This window comes from Metopolophium dirhodum, chromosome 1 (genome assembly GCF_019925205.1).
Source record: "Metopolophium dirhodum isolate CAU chromosome 1, ASM1992520v1, whole genome shotgun sequence".
NCBI classification, from domain to species: domain Eukaryota; kingdom Metazoa; phylum Arthropoda; class Insecta; order Hemiptera; family Aphididae; genus Metopolophium; species Metopolophium dirhodum.
Window position 1 is genome coordinate 92,460,839 of NC_083560.1, and position 23,662 is coordinate 92,484,500.

Consider the following 23,662-nt stretch of genomic DNA (forward strand, 5'->3'; position numbering starts at 1 on the left):
AAGTAAATTCAAACCCGGAATGTTCTACGTCAATAAATACGGTACCTACATTAACTATTAATTATATGCCAAATGATTGTGAGTCATATCCAGATTTAGGATTTTATATTAATAAATCAAATTTATCAAATGAACTTAAATATAAATTACTAACAAAACCATATGTTCCTTCTGATAATTATGATTTTAAGAATGCCAGTATTGCACAAAAAAGGAATTTTAAAATAGAATGGCTTAAACAATATTGATGGTTAGTTTATTCTAGACATTTAAGAGGCGGCTTATGCAAACATTGTGTTGTTTTTCGTCCTGTCGTTAAAAGTGTTTATTGTTAGTGAATTTACCAAGTATGGTAAATATTAATTTTCATTTTCACGCAAAAAAACATATGCAATCTGAATGGCTTAGAGATTCGGTTTCTCAATCAACAGATTTTTTAAAAATTATGTCCAACAAAGAAAAAAGTGTTATAGATCAATTAAATACTGCTCAACACTCACAAATTGAACAAAATAGAAAAAAGCTAGTCCCGATTTCATTATAAATAATATTTTGTGCGACATATGATCTAGCAATTAGAGGAAAATTGAGCTGTAGGTAGTGGAAATTGTCATGATCTTTTGAAACTTCGTGTTGAAGCTGGAGATAGTGTTCTGTCTGAGCATTTATTAACATGTCATAGTAAAGCTAAATATACCTCACATCGCATTCAAAATGAATTAATTTTAGTATGTGGAAATGTATTATGTGATCAAATTGTTCGAGAAGTAAATAGTAGCTCAAGTTTTTCACTGTTAGCCGACGAAACTTCCGATATTGCTGGCATTGAACAACTTTCGATTGGTGTTCGTTATGTTGATAGTTCAAAAACTATAAGAGAAGAATTCATAGGATTTAGTGCACTACAGACGCAGTTAGTATAGCTACTTCTATTTTGATTTCTTTTTTTTTATATACTTATTAAAATTATTATTTATTTATTCGTATGGCAATTATTATTTATTTATTTATTCATATGGCAATTATTCCGTTCAGAATCTAATATAGCATGCATGTATACATTTATATGTGAAAAATAACATTAAATCTTTATTATATTACATTCGAAAATATTTTTATTTTGACCCCCCCCCCCCCTAAAATGTTACCTATGGGCGCCCATGCATACAAGTTACAACATATTACATGCAATTAGGTAAAGATAAGATATCTAAATCCTAATTTTGTATTGCACTGTTGATTTTCGTAGATTTATTTAGTTTAGTTTTGTTTGTTCCACTAAGTTATTGAATATGCCTAAGGCCTAAACTTCAGATGTTTGTTGTTTGCGTTCATACGTTCAACAAAATGGGGAATCAATTTTTTCTACCGATGGAAGCGTACTATTTTGTAAGGTTTGTGAGGTCAGAGTGGCAGCCGACAAAATATTTACTGTGACACAACATGTGGGCAGAGTCCTAGAGAAAAACATTTACCTACGTGTACTAAAAAATAAAAAAGTTAAGTTGTTTAGACATTATTTAATTATGCATTTACTACATACATTTTTTATAATAATGTGTCTTTTATAAGTTCTAAGTTCAAAATTATGTTTTCATTGAATTTAAAAACATTTTTAAAGTTTTTAGGTCATTTTTTTAAGGCATTAAGTTGTGTTTTAGATTCTGAGCGGATCGAGGAAGCTAGTGGTTTTACAATGGTATTTTTTTTTATTTTTTATCCTGTATACGAAATTTTTACCAGAAGGAGTACTTTGATTTCAACATATAGTACCTTATATTTTAGCAAATTGAAACAAGATGGTACTTTAAAGAGGTCATTTTTCGATTTTCTCAATAGTTATTGAATGCCATGGGAAAAACTACTGACAAATTACGAAAAATGGGATTTTAATTTCTAATGCTTTGTTTATGACCGTAGCAACGAATAAAAAATTATAATATTATAATATTAATTTTATTAAAAATTTAAAAAATCCAGACTGATAAACCGTCTCCGCTCAGAATCGTTGAACAATGATATTATATAATTTAATTCAAGTTTAATACAATCCATTATACATTGACTCACTTGTAACCTACTGTACAGCAGAGTGACATCCACTTACCCGCTTTTTTAAGGACATTTATTTTTATTTTTAATGGCATTTAGTTCGTTCCCTATAATTATGAGGCACACAAGGAAACTTAAGTGGGTATAAAGCTAGCAAAGAGTAGTAACCTGCGTTGGACACGCTCAAGATGTCTTGCATTATCGGCCGTATGAGAATCGCACACTACGGCCCCATACTCCAAAATGGGGTGCACAAGTGCACATAAATGTGTTACTAACGAACATTCTAGTTAAAAATCCTTCACTAACCGCATGGCAAGACCAAGAGTTTTGAGGGCTTTACAAGTTACAACACACGTAATCGATGTGAGCGCACTCGGGTCAAGATCCGACAAGATCCATGACACTGCCCACAGCACGAGAAACAGCTACACTATTAAGGAAGTAAGTATAACTAATATAAGTAATTAAAAATCGAGATTTTGGACAAAATTATTTATTAAAATGATAAAAATATGTACAGCTAACAATTACGAAGGAGTACAACATTTTTATGTTTAAGAAGAAAATAAAAAATAGCGAAGATATTTAGACGCAAATCTACACCTTCAAAACTGAATGTTTCATTATAGGCAATGAAATACATAATGTGTTCACTATTTGAAATCCACTTTAATTATATGATAAAAATATAGTATTATTTTTTCCTAAAATTTACTAAAAAACAATAAAATAGTTTTTTTTTATTTCGTAAACTTTTTTTTAAATATATAAAAAATTCATTGAATTCGCCAATATAAACTTCTTCTATTCATACAGGTAGTTTGACAAAATTAATTAACTACCTAATGATCACTAATTATTGAAATATATATAAATAAACCTAAAAGGAAACAGATTAGAACATTAACTAGATTTAGCCTCCAAAATAGTAGGTAAGTACAGTCAATGTTTTTAAAAATATTTTTTCAAAAATAGAATTATCCTAAAATTATATTTTTAATATTTATTTTTAATGACAATAACATGCTTTTCAATTCCATAGCAGAATATGTTTTTAGCACTTTCAACGAGAAACTACCTAGTTTATGAAACATTTGTGTTTAAAGTTTATATTTATTCAATAGAGAGTAGTACTTACCTACTGCAGGGGTACCCCATATTAGGTTGGTCTACTACTCCGCTCATTTGAACTATACCAATAACTAAAGAAATAAACTAGGTACCTATTTGTCCAAAATTTGATTTTTATAGATAAAATATCCCGATTAATATTCTGCTTCTGAATATGAAATTTAAAATGTAAGATATTAATATTTTCATTCCAAAGAATACAAAACTAGAAAAATAATGATGATAAAAACTATTTTCTAAAAAATATTGTTTTTAATGACTTAAATTATGTGAAGAACATTTTCAAAAACGTTAGGTTATATTATAATGTAGTTTTTGAAATAAGAACTGTCTTACATTAAATAAATCACCACATATGTAAATTGTTTAAAATTATAAATAAGCCTAGTTACGTACACGTTAAAGAACATAATATGTATTTATTTAAATAAAAACGCCTCCTCGCGTGTTATTTGTGTTAGGTACTAAAATGTGTTTACTACGAAAAATTACCAAAAATAATAGGCACTGAATCGGACGAATATAATTTTCAAATTAGTGTACGGAGGACGATAATAATAATAATAACGTAATAAACAACGACAATAAAAATTATAAAATGTTAATCAATTATTGCGAAAAAAAAAATAAAATAAATATGTTGGCGAACGGACATGTCATCGCTGACGGGTGTACTTGACCAATTCCGCCAGCCACTCCATGGCGTCGTTTAGCCCGTCGTCGGCCGGCTGGCCGGGCACGGCCACCGCGTCAGTGCTGGCCAACCGCCACGGACGGTCCTGTTCCATGTGCTCATGCAGTTTAAGCGCTCCGGCCATGGCGGACGCGCCACACGCATCCGGCGCTGTCGTCTTGTTGGCCACGAACAGTATGGGCAGGTCCGGTCGGTCGGCCACGTCCGGGTGCCGGAGCATCATTTCCAGCTCGTCCTTGACCACAGCGAACCGCATCTGGTCAGTGCTATCTACCACGAACACGATGGCGTCGCACTGGCCGTACATCGACTCCCACATGCTCCGGTACCCGTCCCGGCCAGACATGTCGCTGGCGGTGAACTTGACGTTGTTGACTGCAACAGTACACACGAAACAGACAACGGATGAGTCAGGAGGTATTGGTACTAGTTACAAAATACTCTTTTGAAAAGTATTTCAAATTGGCATAGACTTGCAAATACTAAATGTATTTAAATATATTTCTCAGTTATTTAAACACATATGTCCACATATACAATATCTAATAACATAGTATAGTATTGTAGCACAATATGTACTTCGAATATATTAAAATTCTAATTGACTAATTGGACAAATAAATATTTGAAAATTAATCTCTACAAGTTAATAGGGTAACTTACATAACGTACAAATATAAATCGGTAAGTAAAAAACTATTTAATAAAAAATGTATACCAACATTACACACATTTATAATTGTTAGTAAGTAAGTACTCATTGTGTAGTTAGCTGGAACTGACTGAAAAAAAAATATGATTTTAATTGTATGTAGAAAACCCATTGTTGTTAAAACTTGTAAAATATATAATTTAGTTTGTAAAATTAATATAAAAATATCTCGTTTTCGCAACGCAACTCTAAAAAATGTACCTACCAACTGTGTTGTATACAGGGTGTATCTTATGTCATTGTACGCGGATTTTTTTTAACGATTATGGATCGATGACATGGAATTTCGTTAAAACGAAAAAAGACGTGTTTCTTTATTTTAAACAGGCAATTTTTTTATAACAATTTCAAAACTTTTAAACACGCAGGTGTACCAATAGCAAAATCAGCTTTATTTTTTCAAATGGTAACTAATATATTTTTAATGGATTCCGGTAAAGATTTTTTTCTGAACATTTTGATAGTCATATCATCAATTTTGGTTCACTAGTTTATTAACTAATATGGTCCTCTAAAGCTTAGTAAAATATGCAAATAATGGAAATAATTGATATAGGTTTAATTTACAAGAGCTAAATAATTGTTTCTAACTACCTTTTTATACACGTAAGTAGTTTAATCGGTAAACTAATGACTCTTTCAAAAAAAATTCTTAAAGAATTTCAACTACTAAATACTAAAGACCTGCACGGGCTGGGCTTACCCGGACCGGCCCGGATTATTTTTTTGACAAAAGTTACGCACCGGTCCGGGCTGGACTTTTCTTAAGTAAACTTCGGGCCGTGCCGGACTATTTTTTGGACAAAAGTTACGCACCGGTCCGGGCCGCACTTTTCTTTAATAAAATCCTTTATAATATTTTAAAAGTTAGTTATTATATATTAGGTATTTAGTACTTACTACTTAATTTGTTATTCAAAAGACTGAGTATATTGTGTGATATTTGTTAGTATTTGTATTTTGTATGCTCAACATGTTGGTGAAATCAGAATTTACCTATCTTACTTATTTTTTATGTTATTGTTAAGTAAGTAAGATAGGTAAATTCAAATTTTCTACTGATTTTCTTGAATACCTACGACCTTTAGAGGTTATGTAAATTAAAACAGTTACCTACTACCTACTAGCTAGTACATACACTATTTTATCATTTAAAAAAAAAATTCTTTTAAAAGAATAAAAGGTCTTAAAAACTACAAAAACTTCGGACTGGGCTTTCTCAAAAATTATTTTACAATGGTCATGATGGACGAAAATATATGGTCTTAACCATGCCGTGCTTAATCCATTCAATTTTTAGATAGGTATTGGGCAGGACCAAACAAATAAATAAAAAATTGGTCTACCCGTGCCAGGTTTACTTACGACAAAAACTATTCACGGGTCGGGCCGGGCTTTCTAAAAATTTTACCGGGCCGGACCGGGCTGTAAAGTATCGGCCCGTGCAGACCTTTACTAAATACATACTTTGCATGCGATATTTACCGATATAGAAAACTTATGGTTCAAATTTCAAGTTATAAAAGTTAGTTATAAGAAAAAATTATTTAGCTCTTGTAAATTAAACCTATATCAATTATTTACATTAAAAGTATTAATGCATATTTTACTAAACTTTAGAGAAGCACAGTTAATAAACTAGTGAACCAAAATTGATGATGACTATCAACATTTTCAGAAAAAAAAGTTTTACTGGAATCCATCAAAAAATATAGTAGTTACCCTTTGAAAAAATAAAGTTGATTTTGCTACTACACCTGCGTGTTTAAAAATTTTGAAATTGTTATAAAAAAATTGACTGTTAAAAATAAAGAAACAAGTCTTTTTTCGTTTTAACAAAATTCCATGTCATCGATCCATAATCGTTAAAAAACCCGCGTACAATGACATAAGATACACCCTGTATATAATATCTATATAGACGTTAAGAGGGCACACATTGAAAAAAACTGTTTTGCGTAGTACAATTTTACTCCCTCTGTATTTATAGTAGGATTACTGAAATTCCACTACGCATAGGGAAGAACTTTATCTGTGTTGTAGTTTATTTATTTGATAGCACTAACTAACCAATCATTTTTAATAATTAAATGAAAAAAACAATAAAACTAATGTTCTCAAACTGATAACTTTAAATGTATTTGTGCTATCCAAATAATAACTGTTCTAACGAACGATTGTTATTATTATTGTAATTGGGCCCGCAGCCGTTTAATCTAAAATAAATAAATAAGAACGTATCTGTACTTGATTTGAAAAAAAATTTGAAAGGGGACCCAGCAGATGTTGGATGAAAGAGCGCTCCACACAAAATTAACTATAAATTAAAAATTATAGTAATGTAGTAGGTTGAATTAATTTTTATGAAAATGTTGCACTTCAAAATGTCAATGTATGACTTTTACATTATAATAATTAATAATACATTTTAAAAGTTTCAAGTACTTGAATAATGAATAATCTATTAAAATTACAACAAAATATCCATAATCTTTATTCTACGTTTAAATATCTAATTTTGTCCAGATTTGAACTTTAAATATCTTTAAAAAAACTGTTTTGTTTCAGATTTTTTGGTTACAGGCTTTTTTTTGTTACCTACAGTATAACTTACTTATGACTTTATCAGTGCTTGATTTGGAAAAAAATTTGAAGAGAGCAGATGTTAGATGAGAGAAAGTTCCACATAAAATTAACTGTCACATTACCGAAGGGCTTCGCCTCCACACCCCCTCCAACATCAATCATACCAAAACAATATTAAATTTGTCTTACATAAATATATAAAAAAAAAACAAATATTAATTAATTATTTTTTTAAGACATAAAATTGGTCAATTATCAATAAATTATGCATTTAAAAAGTCCATAAATATTGATATGTACTATTTTCGTTTTTGTTTTGTGCATAGCCCTTAAGAGGATATGTTACACCCACATACACAGGCACACGGCGCAAATATTCATAGGAACACATACACAGCACCCGTCTTACAAACCCGTAAAATGGCAAATTATATGCTCTAAATTTAACTCTATTATGACTAATATTGGAGTGAATTTACCTATTATGAAATTTAGAAGTAAGAATATTATCTAGTGAACATCTTTGAGTTTTAAAGCAAGTTATGATTATTTTAAAATTGTAAATTGTTTGTACCATTTAAAAAATGCTCATATTTTGCTTTAAAATTAAAATAAAAAAAAAACCCAAAGATGTTCATTAGATAATATCATTACTTTTAAATTATATGATAGGTAAATTTACTCAAACAATAATCATAACAGAGTTAAATGGATTATTTAGAATGTACAATTTGCCATGTTCCGCGTTTGTAAGACGGGAGCTGTGTATGTATTACTATGTATATTTGCGCTGTGTGCCTGTGTATGTGGGTGTAACATATCCTCTTAAGGGCTATGCACAAAACAAAAACGAAAATAGTACATATCAATATTTATGGACTTTTTTAATGCATAATTTATTGATAATTGACCAATTTTATGTTTTAAAAAAATAATTAATTAATATTTGTTTTTTTTTTATATATTTATGTAAGACAAATTTAATATTGTTTTGGTATGATTGATGTTGGAGGGGGTGTGGAGGCGAAGCCCTTCGGTAATGTGACGGTTAATTTTATGTGGAACGCTCTCTCATCTAACATCCGCTGAGTTCCCCTTCAAATTTTTTTCCAAATCAAGCACTGATAAAGTCATAAGTAATTTATACTGTAGGTAACCAAAATAGCCTGTAACCAAAAAATCTAAAACAAAAGTCTTTTTATAGATATTTTTTTATTGTAATTTAAATAGATTATTCATGGGTAAGTACTTGAAACTTTTAAAGTGTACTATTAATTAATAATTATTATATTGAAAAGGTCACACATTGACATTTTGAAGTGCAACATTTTCATATAAAATTAATTCAACCTACTACATAACTATAATGTCTAAAATACTTAGTAATTAATAATATATGCTGACAGACGGTCTTCGTTCAAAATAGTTTTTCGTATACCGACAATAATTTTATATAATTGAATTCAAATTTAACACTTACAGTGACACATACGACACCTAATGTACAGCACTTGTCCAACTTTTTTTATTTGATATTAATTTTATTGTTTAATTTGTATTTCATTACGTGTTTATTTATAAGTTCTTTCAGTAACCCAAAGATGACCTATGCTGAAACATGTACCTATTAATTATAATACAACTCTAGCTTTTGTAATTTTTAAATATTTTATTTATTCACATTAAAATTAACTTAACAAACTAATTTACAACTTCTAATGAAAAAGTGGTGTTAGTTTTAAACACTAGTAAAAATAGTGAGGTAAATTTTGTGAAATTACTTTAAGAATATTAAGTAGAAAACAATAGAAGAAGTACCATAATGAAGATCGATTAGAAGGAATTTGCGATAAAATCGACCAAAATAAATCTACTAAAAGTAAAAATTTATTTTGTATTTATACATCACGTTTTTATTGTAAATTGGTTTACAAATAGCTTACTAAATATTTTATTTCCTACTTTTTTCAGGGACTTCTTGGGAAAATATACACTAAGAATGATAAGACAACCAAAATCAAATCCGTTGTGTTTTACAAAAATTAAGTACAAGCACAATTTTGAATTTTCTGATTTAGGTAATTATTGAAAAATATATTTATGTAGTTTAAAGTTCAACTCATTAATAAAATAAACTATATAAATTATAAATGATTTTAGGGCAACTAAAGAAAAAGAAGGGTTTCAAGATAAGTTGATAAAATAGACACAATAAATAGCTTCACTAACTGAGCAGGAGGCAATAACTTTCAAAGGGAAGAATCAGAAGCTGAAAAAGAAAAGGATAAATACAGAATAGGAATATTATCAGAATTATTAACAAAGAAATCTTTTTTATGACCAGATTTCAAAACGTGTTTCAGAAATAGAACTACATGCACTGTAAAATGTAAAATAAATTTATAAAAATGCAGTGTTTTAGTGTGAACATTTTACTGATTTTTTTTTAAATTTATTATTAAATACTTGTTGATTGCAATTTAGCATTAGATTTTATTTAAATTCTTTGTTATTTTCATTTCAAAAAAAATTTCCCGGAAGTTTTCTTAAATGTAGACAAAAACAAAAAAAATATAAAGAAAAACAGAATTCTTTACGCAAAATTAGCATTCAACAAAATCAATTTTGTTTTTTTTTGTGTAAATTCAGAGCTAATAACCGTAGGTTCTTTAAATTTTGAATTTTTGTTAAAATTTAGTTCTGCTAAAAACCGTGATTATTACTGTTTTTAAAATATTAAATTATTTTAAATTGTATTATTAATTATTATCCACAAAACATAATGGTTTTTATTTATTCCACTATAGTCCATACTATGATAAGTACCTATCTAATAAGTCCTTATTACTGTGTATTATATCAACAAAAAAGACTTAACAGTAAAAATGATCAAGACTTGTACTATTGTTGAATTTTGATGACTACTTTTTTATCTAATAGAAGAAGACTTCCTACAGGCTGCATTGAACTATTTTATTTAAATAATGGTTTAAATAATTAGTAAAAAAAAGCTTTAAATTGTCTTATTTTTAAAACCATATTATAAAGCCTTATATACCTAAAAATATTAAAAAAACAGAGTTCAATGTGGCCTCTAGAATATTACCCTCTATTAGTTAAAAATATATATATCAAATTTGGTTGATTCTACAAGACAGAATAATTTTTATTCCTGTAGAGTGTATTTTTGTGGACAAAATGACATTGGCACCGGGCGCCATAATTAGTAAATAGTAAATACCTATATCATTACAAAAATTATTTAAAATAGTATTACCTATATTTAAATAATAATACAAAAAACATAATATATTTTTATATTATATGTCATAGTACAGCAATTATCCACACAACAAAATAGTAGATTTATAACTATACTTAAAATATTTCCATTAATCTTATAAAATACTTAATTAACTTTTAACACAATGCACTTCAAATTAAAATTATTCTTAATCATATTAACTTAGAGATAATATAATATAATATTATGTAGGTATGACATTAAAATTAAAAATAAATAGTACATATTCAGTCAATGTTTGATTAACCACAAAAAAATACTCTCCTTTTGTGGTTAAAATTAGTGTGGGTAATGGACTATGTAATATTAAGTATTTCAAATTGTAATACATCTTTAAATAATATTAAATATTATCATACATTTTTTTCATTTTAGATTGTACTTAGTAAAGAAATGATTAATGAAATAGGATTTTAAACAAATTTAAAAAAAAAACTAAGGAGATACTTATTTTTATACAAGTAAAATGGGACATTTTAATATCACAATATAATCACAATGAAAAAAAATATTATATACAATTTATATAATTTATATACAAAGGTATGTGAACCAAATTTGTATTTAAGACAGTTATAATTAATTAAAATTAAAAATAAATAAATAACATACTTTGTAAAAACAGAAGATTCATTATATAATGTTTCAAATCTCAAACTCTTAAACGGTTTTATTATTTGTTTCGAATTATGGTACAATGAGTAAATTATTAGTTTGATGTTAAAACAGTTATACAGATATAATGGATAATGTAAATTTTTATGAAAACTTATATTTAATTAAGTTTTATATCAATAAATATATATAAATATGGCTTATTCTAAACATGTAGCTCACAATCATATGAATTACGACATATTAATGATTGCCATGGTATACCGTTGATTGTGTGATCTTTAATTGTACTTATTGCTGAAGGTAAAGCAAATGTATGAGTTATTCGAGAGTAATCTGGTAGTATCCATTTATTACACAACATACAGCGACCAACCACTTCAAAGTATGTCCAAAGAGTACGCGGAATATCCTGCCTCTTAAATGGTATCCAATTTTCCAGCATATTGTAAAATGCCAAATGATTTAATGGTTTTATATCTAAATCTAAATCACCTTTCACTACCTTTCCAAATATTTGTAAATATTCAGTTATGTGGTCGAACATTAGAGATTTCGGTAACTGAAACGAGTTATTTGATATGTCGACTTCTTTGAAGGTTCTACAAGATAAAATATGAGGAAAGTATACTAACAAGTTGTCAGCAACAAATAAGCTTTCGAGTTTCTTAAGATCACCAATAAACTGAGGTAAATATGCCTGAAAAAAAAAATTTCAAATTATTTAAGTTATCAGATTAAAGCAATAATAAAATGTATAATGCATTATATTTATTATATTAATAATTTTTTTTTTTAAATTATAAATCTAGAGCCCAGAATTATATGCATTTGCATGTTTAGTTATAATGTATGGCGTATGCAATGTGCAAGGTGTTTTAAATATTGACTTTTCGTATAACACTATGTTTTATTTTGAATATTAATTGTAGGATTGTAGTATTTTTTTTATATTAGCTCATAGGTTAGGTTAGTATAATTAATCAACAAATTTACATTTTAACCTTTTGAATCAGATGTTTGTTCACAACTAGCAACACCAAGTATACTAACCTAAGAAGATTTATTGGATAAAATAGACTGAGGAAACAGTAAAATATAAATTAAAAACACACTATGTAACAACAGTGCCGCAAAAATTGGGTGTGCAAGGTATGCAATGCACATGAGTCATTCCAGTACTAGGGGGCCTCAAAAAACCAAAAGCTAAAATTAAAAATTGCCAGTTTTAAATGTTAAAATGTATAAAAACTTTGTATATCTAAGATTTTAAAATTTAATACAAGATTCCGTATATGTGTTTAAAGTATACCTACCGAAAAGTCAAATTAATTTTTTATGAACGTTTGAAGTTAGATTTTTTCAATATTAGATATTTATTCGTAAATTAATGATTTATCATGAAACAATTTTCTTAATTTGTTATAATTCAAATACGAATAACACCCGTGGAAACTTGAAATGTTCACTAAATATTTATATTAGTTTGTTCTATAGGTACCAAATAGTAAAATTATACCATGAATATTCATGGTATAATTTAAAAAATATTTTTACTCTTATTGAGCTATTTACAGATATTTGAAATTTCGTAGTTTTTTTTCTATAAATATCAATAAAAAATGTTTTGCCGTGTCAAACAGCATAAAAATTTATTAGGTAAAAGGTCTGTATAAAATTTAATTTGAAAAAAATTCATCTAAATCACAAATATTTTCAAATATTTTGTAGTTAAAAATCAAGGGTAAATCACTGGCACAAAATGTGTATACTTGATTCCAGAATACCATGATTTCCAATATTTCCTAATGGTTTCCTAGATTACCAAAAGATTTCTGTGATTACCAAAAGATTTCGATAATAGTTACAAATAATAATTCAATGATAATATTATGATTTCTAAAATGTCCATGATGAGGAATTATTGTATAAAATTCTAACTTATATTCAGTTATAATTTTATAATATAATTATCCAGATTATAAATACAGTCAACTCCTCGCTGTATAACGAAGTTAGATATAACAAATAAAACTGTCGTTACCTTGAAAATCGAAACGAAAGTGTTTGTCAATTTCCGACAAAAAAAGAATAATTGAAGCAGCCGAGAGTGGTAAAAAGAAAAAAGACATAGCGGACAGTTTTCAAATCCCTTCATCGACACTTTCTACTATTTTGAAAGATACAATTTTTAATACAACTGATGCAGAAAGTTACCGAAAAAAGAATAGACCAAGTGAGTTTCCTCGTTTAGAACAATGTTTGTACACTTGGTTCAATCAAGTTGGGCAGCAAAACATTCCAGTCAGTGGTATACTAATCAAAGAAAAAGCCAAAAGTTTTTGAAATAGTTTATTTTATTTGCTGAAAATGGACTTGTCTGATTCTTGGTCAAAACCCTTCAATATTACAAATTACAATAAAAACATTTACAATATACCCGAGATAGTATATTTACTTAAAAATACAAAAAATATGTAAGGTGAAGGTGGCTTATTATAAAAATAGTAAAGTAAAATAAAATATCAGTAACTTATTGGGGTAGAGTCGCTGGCAGTGGCACTGAAGGTACATAGCTCAGTAGTTCACTGTATGAAACTAAGAACCAGAATTTTACCTTATATAGTAAATGCATTTATTGGCTAAAACTTAGGTAAATTATAAGTATAAAGCGCAGTTATCTTTAAAATGTTTGCTGGTAGTGAGATTAAGGCACATGCTAACCCTATCAATTTTTCATCAAAACAATCTTAGCGGCTGACAAATATAAAGGTACTTCTGGTGGTTTGATTTCTAAAATATAAATATTTTTGACTTGATAAAGAAGTTTACTTTGCATCAATCGGAACATATATTTTTTATAGTTTTTAATATATTTAATATAAAAAAGGTGGATAAGTGGATGTCGCTCTGCTGTACAGTAGGTTACAAGTGGGTTACTGAAAAGGATGGTGTTAAATTTGAATTCAATGATATAATATCATTGTATAAGAAAAACGATTCTGAGCGAAAACGGTCAGTCAGCCTATGATATTACCAAGTATATTTGATGATATTATTGTGAATAAAGTAATTTATATATAACCTATTTACGTGGAGCCTTGTTTTCAATTTTCAATCCTTAACTATAAAAGTTGAACATTTTATACATTTTTAACTACAAAATAATTAATAAATTATAAATTTGATAAATGTTGTCAAAATTTGAACTTTAAATGTTTATAAAAAAAAATTGTGACTATTTATTTTTAATATTTTTCAACTGCTATTAGAACGATATATCAGGAGCCTTATATTACATTTTCACGCTTTTTTACCCAACAAATAAAATTTTATTGATATTTATAGAAAAAAAAACTAAAAAAATTGAAAACTGACAATGTCCGTAAACAGCTCAAAAAGAGTCAAAATATTTTCAAAATGTTATGGTTTATAGAAAATGTTAATATAAACATTCAGTGAAATTTTCAAGTATCTACAGTCATTCGTTTTTTAATTACAATAAAATAAGAAAATTGTTACATGAGAAATCGAGTGTATATCAAATGTTGTAAAAATATAAATTTCAGACGCTCATAAAAATTTAATTTAAGTTTCTTGTAGACATTTTTTTTGTGATAAAGGTAGACAAACTTATGAGTAATCTTATAATACATTTTCAAATCTTAGATTTAAAAAGAAAATTTTTTATGAATTCTCAACTAATAATAATTTGCTAATTTTCATGATTTTTCCGTATTTTGTCAAAATTTGAACTTTAAATGCTTATAAATAAAAACTGTGACTAAGGATTTTTAATTTTTTTCATCTGCCTTTGAAACAATAACCTAGGAGCCTTCTATTAATTTTTCAAGCTTTTTTACTCAACAGATAAAATTTTATTGATATTTATAGAAAAAAAAACTAAAAAAAATGGAAATTGACAATTTCCGTAAAAAACAGCTCAAAATAAGTCAAAATATTTTCAAAATGTTATGGTGTATAGAAAATGTTAATATAAACATTCAGTGAAATTTTCAAGTATCTACAGTCATTCGTTTTTTAATTACAATAAAATAAGAAAATTGTTACATGAGAAATCGAGTGTATATCAAATGTTGTAAAAATATAAATTTCAGACGCTCATAAAAAATTAATTTAAGTTTCTTGTAGACATTCTTTTTGTGATAAAGGTAGACAAACTTATGAGTAATCTTATAATACATTTTCAAATCTTAGATTTAAAAAGAAAAATTTTTATGAATTCTCAACTAATAATAATTTGCTAATTTTCATGATTTTTCCGTATTTTGTCAAAATTTGAACTTTAAATGCTTATAAATAAAAACTGTGACTAAGGATTTTTAATTTTTTTCATCTGCCTTTGAAACAATAACCTAGGAGCCTTCTATTAATTTTTCAAGCTTTTTTACTCAACAGATAAAATTTTATTGATATTTATAGAGAAAAAAACTAAAAAAAATGGAAATTGATAATTTCCGTAAAAAACAGCTCAAAATAAGTCAAAATATTTGGAAAATTTTATGGTGTATAGGAAATGCAAATATAAACATTCAGTCAAAATTTCATGTCCCTACGGTCATTTTTTTTAGAGTTACACCAAAAACCAAAATCGATTTTCTCAAAAACAGATTTTGCGTAAAGATTCCCGTTTTTCCTTAATTTTTCTTTTGTTTTTCATGTCACGTTTGAAAACTACTGGGAAATTTTTACTTTTGACCCCACAAAGTACCAACTAGATTCACTTTCCTGTCAAAAAAGTTACTGTAGAAAGAAAATCCAAGCACTTTTACTGTCCTAAAAGATGATGACAGTGACAAAAATAAAAAAAAAATAAAAAAAAAAAAACACACATTGTAAAATCAATACATTAATCGCTTCGCTCAGAATCTAAAAATTAAATATTAATACAATTTAAAATGTTTATTCCCGTCAAGAATTTGATAAAATTGAAAAAGTACTTTGACTTAACCCAAGTAATCTTGTATATGGATTCAATAATCTTTAAATTTTTAATTTTTTTAAATCAGAGCTTTATGTCTTGAGCATATAACTATCTCATGTCAATAAATTTATTTTGATTATTTTGATCTATTGTGTTGTCTCAATAGCATGTGCATACGGGTGTATAACCTAAACAGTAAACACAAGTCCTTAAATATGACACATTTTTAAGGGTCTTAACTACAACCAAATTCAGTTTATGCTGATTTCAAATTGTTGGTTATTTGCACAACCTGTTAACTGTACAATCACCAAAACCGTTTATTTGAAAACTAGCTACTTGTTAATTGAATACCACATAGTCAAAACATGTCTATGATTTGTAGAATGATCAATTTTTTAACTAAGGATTGAATAATTAAAAGTGTTTCTCACAAGTAATTACATAATATTGTAACCAAAAACTCTAAAAAATAAATTAACACAGTTTTTTATTGTAGACATTTTAAGTTCAAATTTATATTAAATTAGATATTTAAATGAACAATAAAAATGTTAGTATTATTTCGTTTTAATTCAAAAACATTATTTGTGGAGGACTTCAAAATTATAAATGTTGAGCTATCACTTTTTTGTATCATGAACCTATTCACACTGTTCTATGGAAGATGGTATTGACTCAACAATTATTAACAATAATATAATATGATAGAAATATAGACTATAATTATACCTAATAATTAAACATTAATTAATACAATAAATGCAATGTTTTTTTAAAAATGAAACTTCTGCAATACAAATATTAAAATTAATTACTCTGAGAATTACTTTAGTAGCAAACCTAACCTAACACGGTATAACTACCAAATTTGATTAAAAAAAGTTGTATGATCTATTTTTTTCAGTTATTTTAATTTTAGATTAGAAGTGTAAGTAACATTGATATTTATTGGTTGGGATGGTTAATGAAAAATAATGACTGATAAAGTGACTTTAACTTTCTTATTATATTTTAAAAATAACAACAATAATATTAAATCGACATCAAAATAAATTACCCACGGGCCTAAGAGTTTATAGCTGCGGCACTATGTATGTACCAAAAATAATATAAATGATAACTTCTATATTGAACACTATACAGTCTATCAATGCATTGAAGAAAGAAGTTAGAGAACCAAAGGACAGTTTATAAAAGTGCATCGTAAAAAAAGACTTTTAGTAATTATTTAATTATTATTAATAGTAATCAATTCATAAATTACCAGACTATTATTGGATGCAGATAACGTTTGTAGATTTTTCAAGAAGAATATTTCAAATGGCAATTTTTTGATACCAACGGAATCCATTTTTAAGGTTGTTAATGTATAGCAAATTGTGGTTCCAGATGTCCAATTCCAGAAGACATCTTGTTCATTTTTTGAAGTAGGTAGTTTACTACCTGTAATGCTAAGATATTTAATGGGTAAATGGCCAATTTGTACAGGAATTGTTGGTAAATCACAGTCTTCCAACACAAGTTTACTCAAATGTCTCATGTTCAATACACGGTTGTCAAAACGACTAACAGCTACATACTGCAGAGACGATGGATCAAAACGATTTATAAGTTCATTTTTAGCAGGTACATTCTTAGGCATTTGACGTGTACTGATGATTACATCGTTCCCGTTAATAATGCTCTTAAGTTGACGGAAGAACAAGTAAAGCAGTCTCTTGTCTTCGCATACTATCAACAATGCTTGTCTGGGCTCGCTGAACTCCAATCCCATCTTCCCTTCTTTGATGAAACTGTGGTAAATGTTTTGCAACATGGTGAGTTTGTACGATTTAATGGTCGGGTACATAGAGTTCTTCACACACACATAGTATTCGTCGTTTTCTTTTTTGGTCATTACACACGACCTGAGGGACCGTGTGTTCGGCCGTGCAGCAGTTAGATCTTGGATAATGAGCGAACAGTGGATTAACATCGTTATTACAACACGCACGTTCACAATTATTAATCAAAAACGAAAAGCACACGATTTTTAATAATCGATCCGAGGCAATTAACTACATTCAATCTACGATAGTCGTTTCGGTAATCGGTATTAGACGCCGTTCAGTTCGTTATCACAACGTTTTGCGGCATAAGTGCGTAACACAAATTTTAATATTATGTTAAAAAAAATTGGAAGCAACGCTAAATCAGCTGATTGGTTGCTTGTGTTTTTTTTTTTTTTTTTTTAATCCCACCATGAATACACCGTTACATGGAGGCACAATAACGTATAAGAAGAAAAATTCAATACGCCATAATAATATAATTATTATTGATTACGGAATAATTACGTACCGACTCGTATCGAAATTTGGGTCCGATACGAATCGGTACGTATCGCTGGTATGCCTCATACGCCATGACGTCTTCTTGAACGCTCAATATTAAACCGATATTATGACATTGTATCGATTGACACAATTCACTCCAATTTATTTCTCGAAAATCTTGATGGTTTTGCTTCCGTAAAGATATTAATATACTAAAGCACTATATTAAGTGCCGCGCAATATTTTAATTAAAAATAATTTCTTATTAGTGGTTGCTGCCACTGGTTATTAAACATAATATATTGAACACATTTGAATTACGAGCAGACGAGCAGTACCTAGTGAAAGAAACATTTTTAATGATATTTTAATGTGTGAATGCCTAGCTATAGGCAGGGCTGGGCTCTAACTGAAATACATTAATTTGTGATAGGTACCTACGTAACTGTATTACATTAATTGTAACTAGTACTATAGGTACCTTGTATTTTAGTTATTTTTTTGGGTGTAACATAAATATGTAATTATTATATTATATTATACAAAATACTTTAATATTAAAATATTACATTATGTTTTAGATTCTGAGCGAAATGATAGATGTTTTGATTTAACATTGATTTTACCATGATGTTTTTGAAATTTTTTTTTTGTGTCTGTCATCACCTTTTGGTACAAAAAAATGCTTTATTTTTCTTCAATGACTTATTTTCTGGTAGGAATGTGAATCTAGTTGGTACTTGGGGGTCAAAAGTAAAAAATTCGCAATAGTTTTCAAAAGCGCCAGGCAAAACAAACAAAATTTTAAGGGAAAAAATATTATTATTATATTTACGCAATACCAATTTTCAAAAAAGTCAATTTCATTTTAGCTTAACTCCAAAAATAATAACTATAACAGTATATAAATTAATTTTTTTTTCTTATATCTGTTTTTAATAATAATAATAATTTTATTGTAACTATTAACTAAACATATTATATAAGTACAATAAAAAGTTACCAAACCCCTATAAGCTAATGCTTGTTGTGGGGTTTAAAGTTCAATAGATACATTTTCACTGAATGTTTACATAAGCAATTCCTGTTCATCACACAATTTTCAAAATATTGTGAATTTTTTATTAGATATTTATAGCCTTATATAGACATAAAAAATTTCTTTTTTTATTTGTTAGTTATTGACGATAATAAATGTTCGCTCGGTTAAAAAACTTGAAAATTAAATACAAGGTTCCTCAGAAGTTGTTAGTGTGAATTAAAAAAAAAGTTGATCGTAAATCCACTGTTATTTTTATGAGCTTTAACTATTTTGACAAAATTTATCAAAATTACGAAAATTGGCAAATTATACGAGTTAGAAATCAAATTCATAAAATTTTTTCCATGCATTTCTAAGATTTGAAATTGTTAAACAATTTAGTTAAGTTTTCATACATTTACCTAACAAAAAAAAGTCTACCAGAAAGTCAAATTAATTTTTACTAGTACCTATTTGAAGTTAGACTAGGATATTCACCGGTAAATGAAGAAATTCTCACAACGATACTACATACGATAAACTAACCTACTAGGTATATACATTTAATACTATTGTACTAAAAATGCCTAATAGTAAAATAAATTACTTATTAATCATAATAATATCATAAAATATACTTAGTAATATTATAAGCTGACAGACCATCTTCACTCAAATCGTTCTTCGTATACAATGATTTTATATTATTGAATTCAAATTTAACACATCCACTTCATCTACTCTCTAGACATCTAACATACAGCAACTTGTTACATACTTACCACCTCTTTTAGTTAAAAATGTAAGATAGTATTATGATAATTATATTTTAATACTTATAACTTACAAAGCAAGTTTTAAAGAAACCTATTATATTTATAATTTATAAGACATAACATGAAAAATACTTTATTAAAATTCTTTTATAATTATAATATTAGCTGTTCGAATATACTTTACCTACATGATATTATGACAATTGACAACCTATATGTAATATATTTAAAACCTAGGAAGTAGCTCTGCGCCTCTACTGTATTATAGACTATAGTCGGTATACCGTATATTATTTTTCTAGGTACCTAATACAATATATGTAGATACGTGTAAATTGTATACCTACGTGAATACTAAATATCAAATTTGTAACTAATAATAACTTAATATCTAACACGACGCTCATAAAACATATCGTGGAATTATGATCAATTTTTTTTATAACTCTCGGGTAACCAAAACTTATTTGGAACCATATATTAATTTTTAAACATTATGTATGAATATTAATTTAAATATTATACATTATTATAACTATGCACAGAATAATTTGCAAATTTTCGCAATTTTAACGAATTTCAACAGCTTAACTTCATACAATCATACGCTCATAAAAAGTTAGATTGGTAGGTACTATAAATATAAATATGCTCAATGTTTTTTAAATCTGATAAAAAATGTATTTTATTTTCAATTTTCAATCCGTTTGACCAAGCATACATTTTTTATCGATGGCATACCTAGGTATTTTATAGAAAAAAAAATCATAAATGTCATAGAGTAATAATGTCTTTAAAAGCTCAAAAAGATATTTTAAAAATGACACCATGTATACAAATTTATGATACAAACATATTTAAGTAAAAACTTCAAGTATCATCGGTTATTTTATTTTTGAATTACATCAAAATAACAATACCAATATTTTGACATTTGGTCGTATAAAAATGTCCGTTCTACTAAAAATTATTAAGAAAAGTACTTTTTACTTCTGATAAATACTGTTTGATTACAACTATTATCTACGAGTAAAAACAATAATTAAATATTATCAACTAATTATTTTATAAAAAACGATAGTTTTCCTTTATAGATACCAAAATTAGAATTTTTCAATATGGTGTATTAAATAATTTAAATAATTATTAGTTTTACACACCACACAAATATTTGTTAGTTCACAAACTGCTTCTCTTGTTACACACTACAACGTGTTTGCCCACAGTAAGTTAATGATGATAATAAATAATAATAAATCATTAACCTAATATTATTTTAATAATTCACTTCCCTTGTTTAAAATTTCATCTACCTGTGCTGAAAATGAATATTCCACATTTCTGCCCATATACCTAATACTAATTAATAATTTCAGTTGTCAATATGCAATTATCATCAAGCTACGATGTATAAAATAATTTATATGATTTATGAGTATAATGTAATATGAGTAATATGATACATGTATAAAAACAGACACGGACTACCAATTAAACTGCGTTTACACGAGACTGAATAACGCTTTCGGCCCCACGACCCAAACGTGATAGAATCAAACAATGTTTGATTTTCAGTCGTGATATACGAACGAAGGTGCCGTGGTTCACTCTCAAGCAAACGCGCCGGGTAAACGCGGCTTTACGGTGCCCGCAGGCTGTAAACAATTTGGTACTTTATTTTACTATAGCCTTTGTGAAAATATTATTTTTAATATTTAATTTGTGTTTAAATAATATGTTTATTGTAAATTTGTAAATACAAACGTTTTACATTTTTCAATCGATATAAAAAAATCCGTTATTATTCAACTTGATAAAACAATATTTTTATCTTCTTGAACAATGAACATAATGAACAAAAAGTAAAACAATAAAAATGAAATACAAAATGCCTCATCTAGGTATACATATAAAAGACAAACCATTTTTGCATCTGACTAGGTCCTTTATACCTATGTCCTTCTTTATACATTCCTAAACCGTTCATCCGATTGCGATGAACTTTGGTACAGAGATAGATTAGACCTTAGGAAAGAAGATAGTCTACATTTTGTATCGAAAAAGGTAAATAAGAGGTCCAACCTGGAGATGTTCTCAAACAGGGATTTTGAGATGATGATGATTATTTTTTTTTTTTTTATAAATGGTTTTTTTAACGTTTAATTTAATTCGTTTAAAAAGGTATATTTATTTCCTCCAAATTTAAACTTGAAATGTCTATAGTAAAAAAATTTTGTTTACATAATTTTTAGGACTTTACCTCGTGATTTGAGATTTGTATTAAATTTTTAATTTTATGAACGAGCGCAAAATAACAAAAAATCGAAAATGTCTATAGATAGCTCAAAAAGAGTTATCATATTTTGAAAATTATTCCTTGTATAGAAAATAATAATAACATTAAGTTTTTGTATTACGAGAAAATAAGAAGATCGATTTTACTAAAAACTGGTTTTGCGTAAAAATTCCTATTTTCCTTATTTTTTTTTTTTAACCAAAAAATAATTATTATTATTAAGAAAAATATTGAAAATGTTTACTTCTGACCACCCTAAAGTAACAAGTAACAAATAGATTTACTTTTCTGCCAGAAAAAATATGGAAGTTAAAAGTCGAAGCGTATATTATGTCTTCTACTTATATCTAGGTTATCAAATTATAAAAAGTGCCTTCAAAGTTCAGTTACCTACACAAAATACACACATCATTGTAAAATCAATACATTTATCGCTCCATTCAAAGAATCTAAAATTAAAAAAAAATGTATTTTTTATCTAAATCCGAGGTCAATAAATCATGATCATGTATAGGATGTAGCCTACACAGCTTATAGGTAGGCAGGTACCGCGTCTTAATACCGGGCCTGCATATTTAATATAATATATTAAATTATTATATTATATTATTTATGAGTTATAATATAGGACTATAATATGCATATAGTTGTACTGATGGGCGATGGCAATAATATTTTGTATTTTATATTTTATAGATACACTCACACACGAACATGTCAGTGGTAAAGCCGACGGTGGGGGCGATCAGTTTCCTTGACAGTTGTTCGCGGTCCGGTTTCAGGCGGTTCAGCAGAGTGCTCTTTCCAGCGTTGTTCAGCCCGACGAATAGCACTCGTGCCTTCCGCCGGCGTGGTGTTCGCCTTACAAAGCCCAGCATCCTCGTCAGCTTCCGCCAGATGTTCATTGTCCTCTATGATGGCTGGTGGTTGTGGGTATGCACTATGCAAGAGGGAAGCGGTAGCGACTGGTGATCTTCGAAAAAACGTCACGTTTCCGGTCAGTTGTCTTCGTCGGGTGTCGACGTAACTCGGCCGGATTTTACCTGCAAAATCGACGACGACATGCACGACTCATCGACATTGATAAAGCCGCTCTCACACGCGCGCTCACTCGTCGGCCAGCTACTTAGGGTACCTACCTACCTACCTACCAACCCTGTTCCCCAGACAATCGTCATGGTTACCCGGTACGAACTTGTACAACACAAC

The 23,662-nt window shown here is 28.0% G+C and overlaps 2 protein-coding genes across 2 annotated transcripts; both read right to left on the bottom strand.

The window, feature by feature from the left end:
- Window positions 1-2,858: 2,858 nt before the first annotated feature.
- Window positions 2,859-23,564, bottom strand: LOC132934165 (ADP-ribosylation factor-like protein 6). Its single transcript, XM_061000439.1, has 2 exons — window positions 23,160-23,564; window positions 2,859-4,255 (listed from the first exon to the last, which is right to left on the bottom strand). Exons 1-2 carry the CDS (start codon window positions 23,356-23,358, stop codon window positions 3,843-3,845), a joined length of 612 nt encoding a protein of 203 aa, XP_060856422.1. The 5' UTR covers window positions 23,359-23,564; the 3' UTR covers window positions 2,859-3,842.
- Window positions 10,328-18,346, bottom strand: LOC132934163 (leucine-rich repeat-containing protein 69-like). The gene is made up of 2 exons (XM_061000438.1): window positions 17,310-18,346; window positions 10,328-11,797 (listed from the first exon to the last, which is right to left on the bottom strand). The coding sequence occupies exons 1-2, from the start codon at window positions 18,018-18,020 to the stop codon at window positions 11,303-11,305; spliced, it is 1,206 nt and encodes a 401-aa protein (XP_060856421.1). The 5' UTR covers window positions 18,021-18,346; the 3' UTR covers window positions 10,328-11,302.
- Window positions 23,565-23,662: the final 98 nt, after the last annotated feature.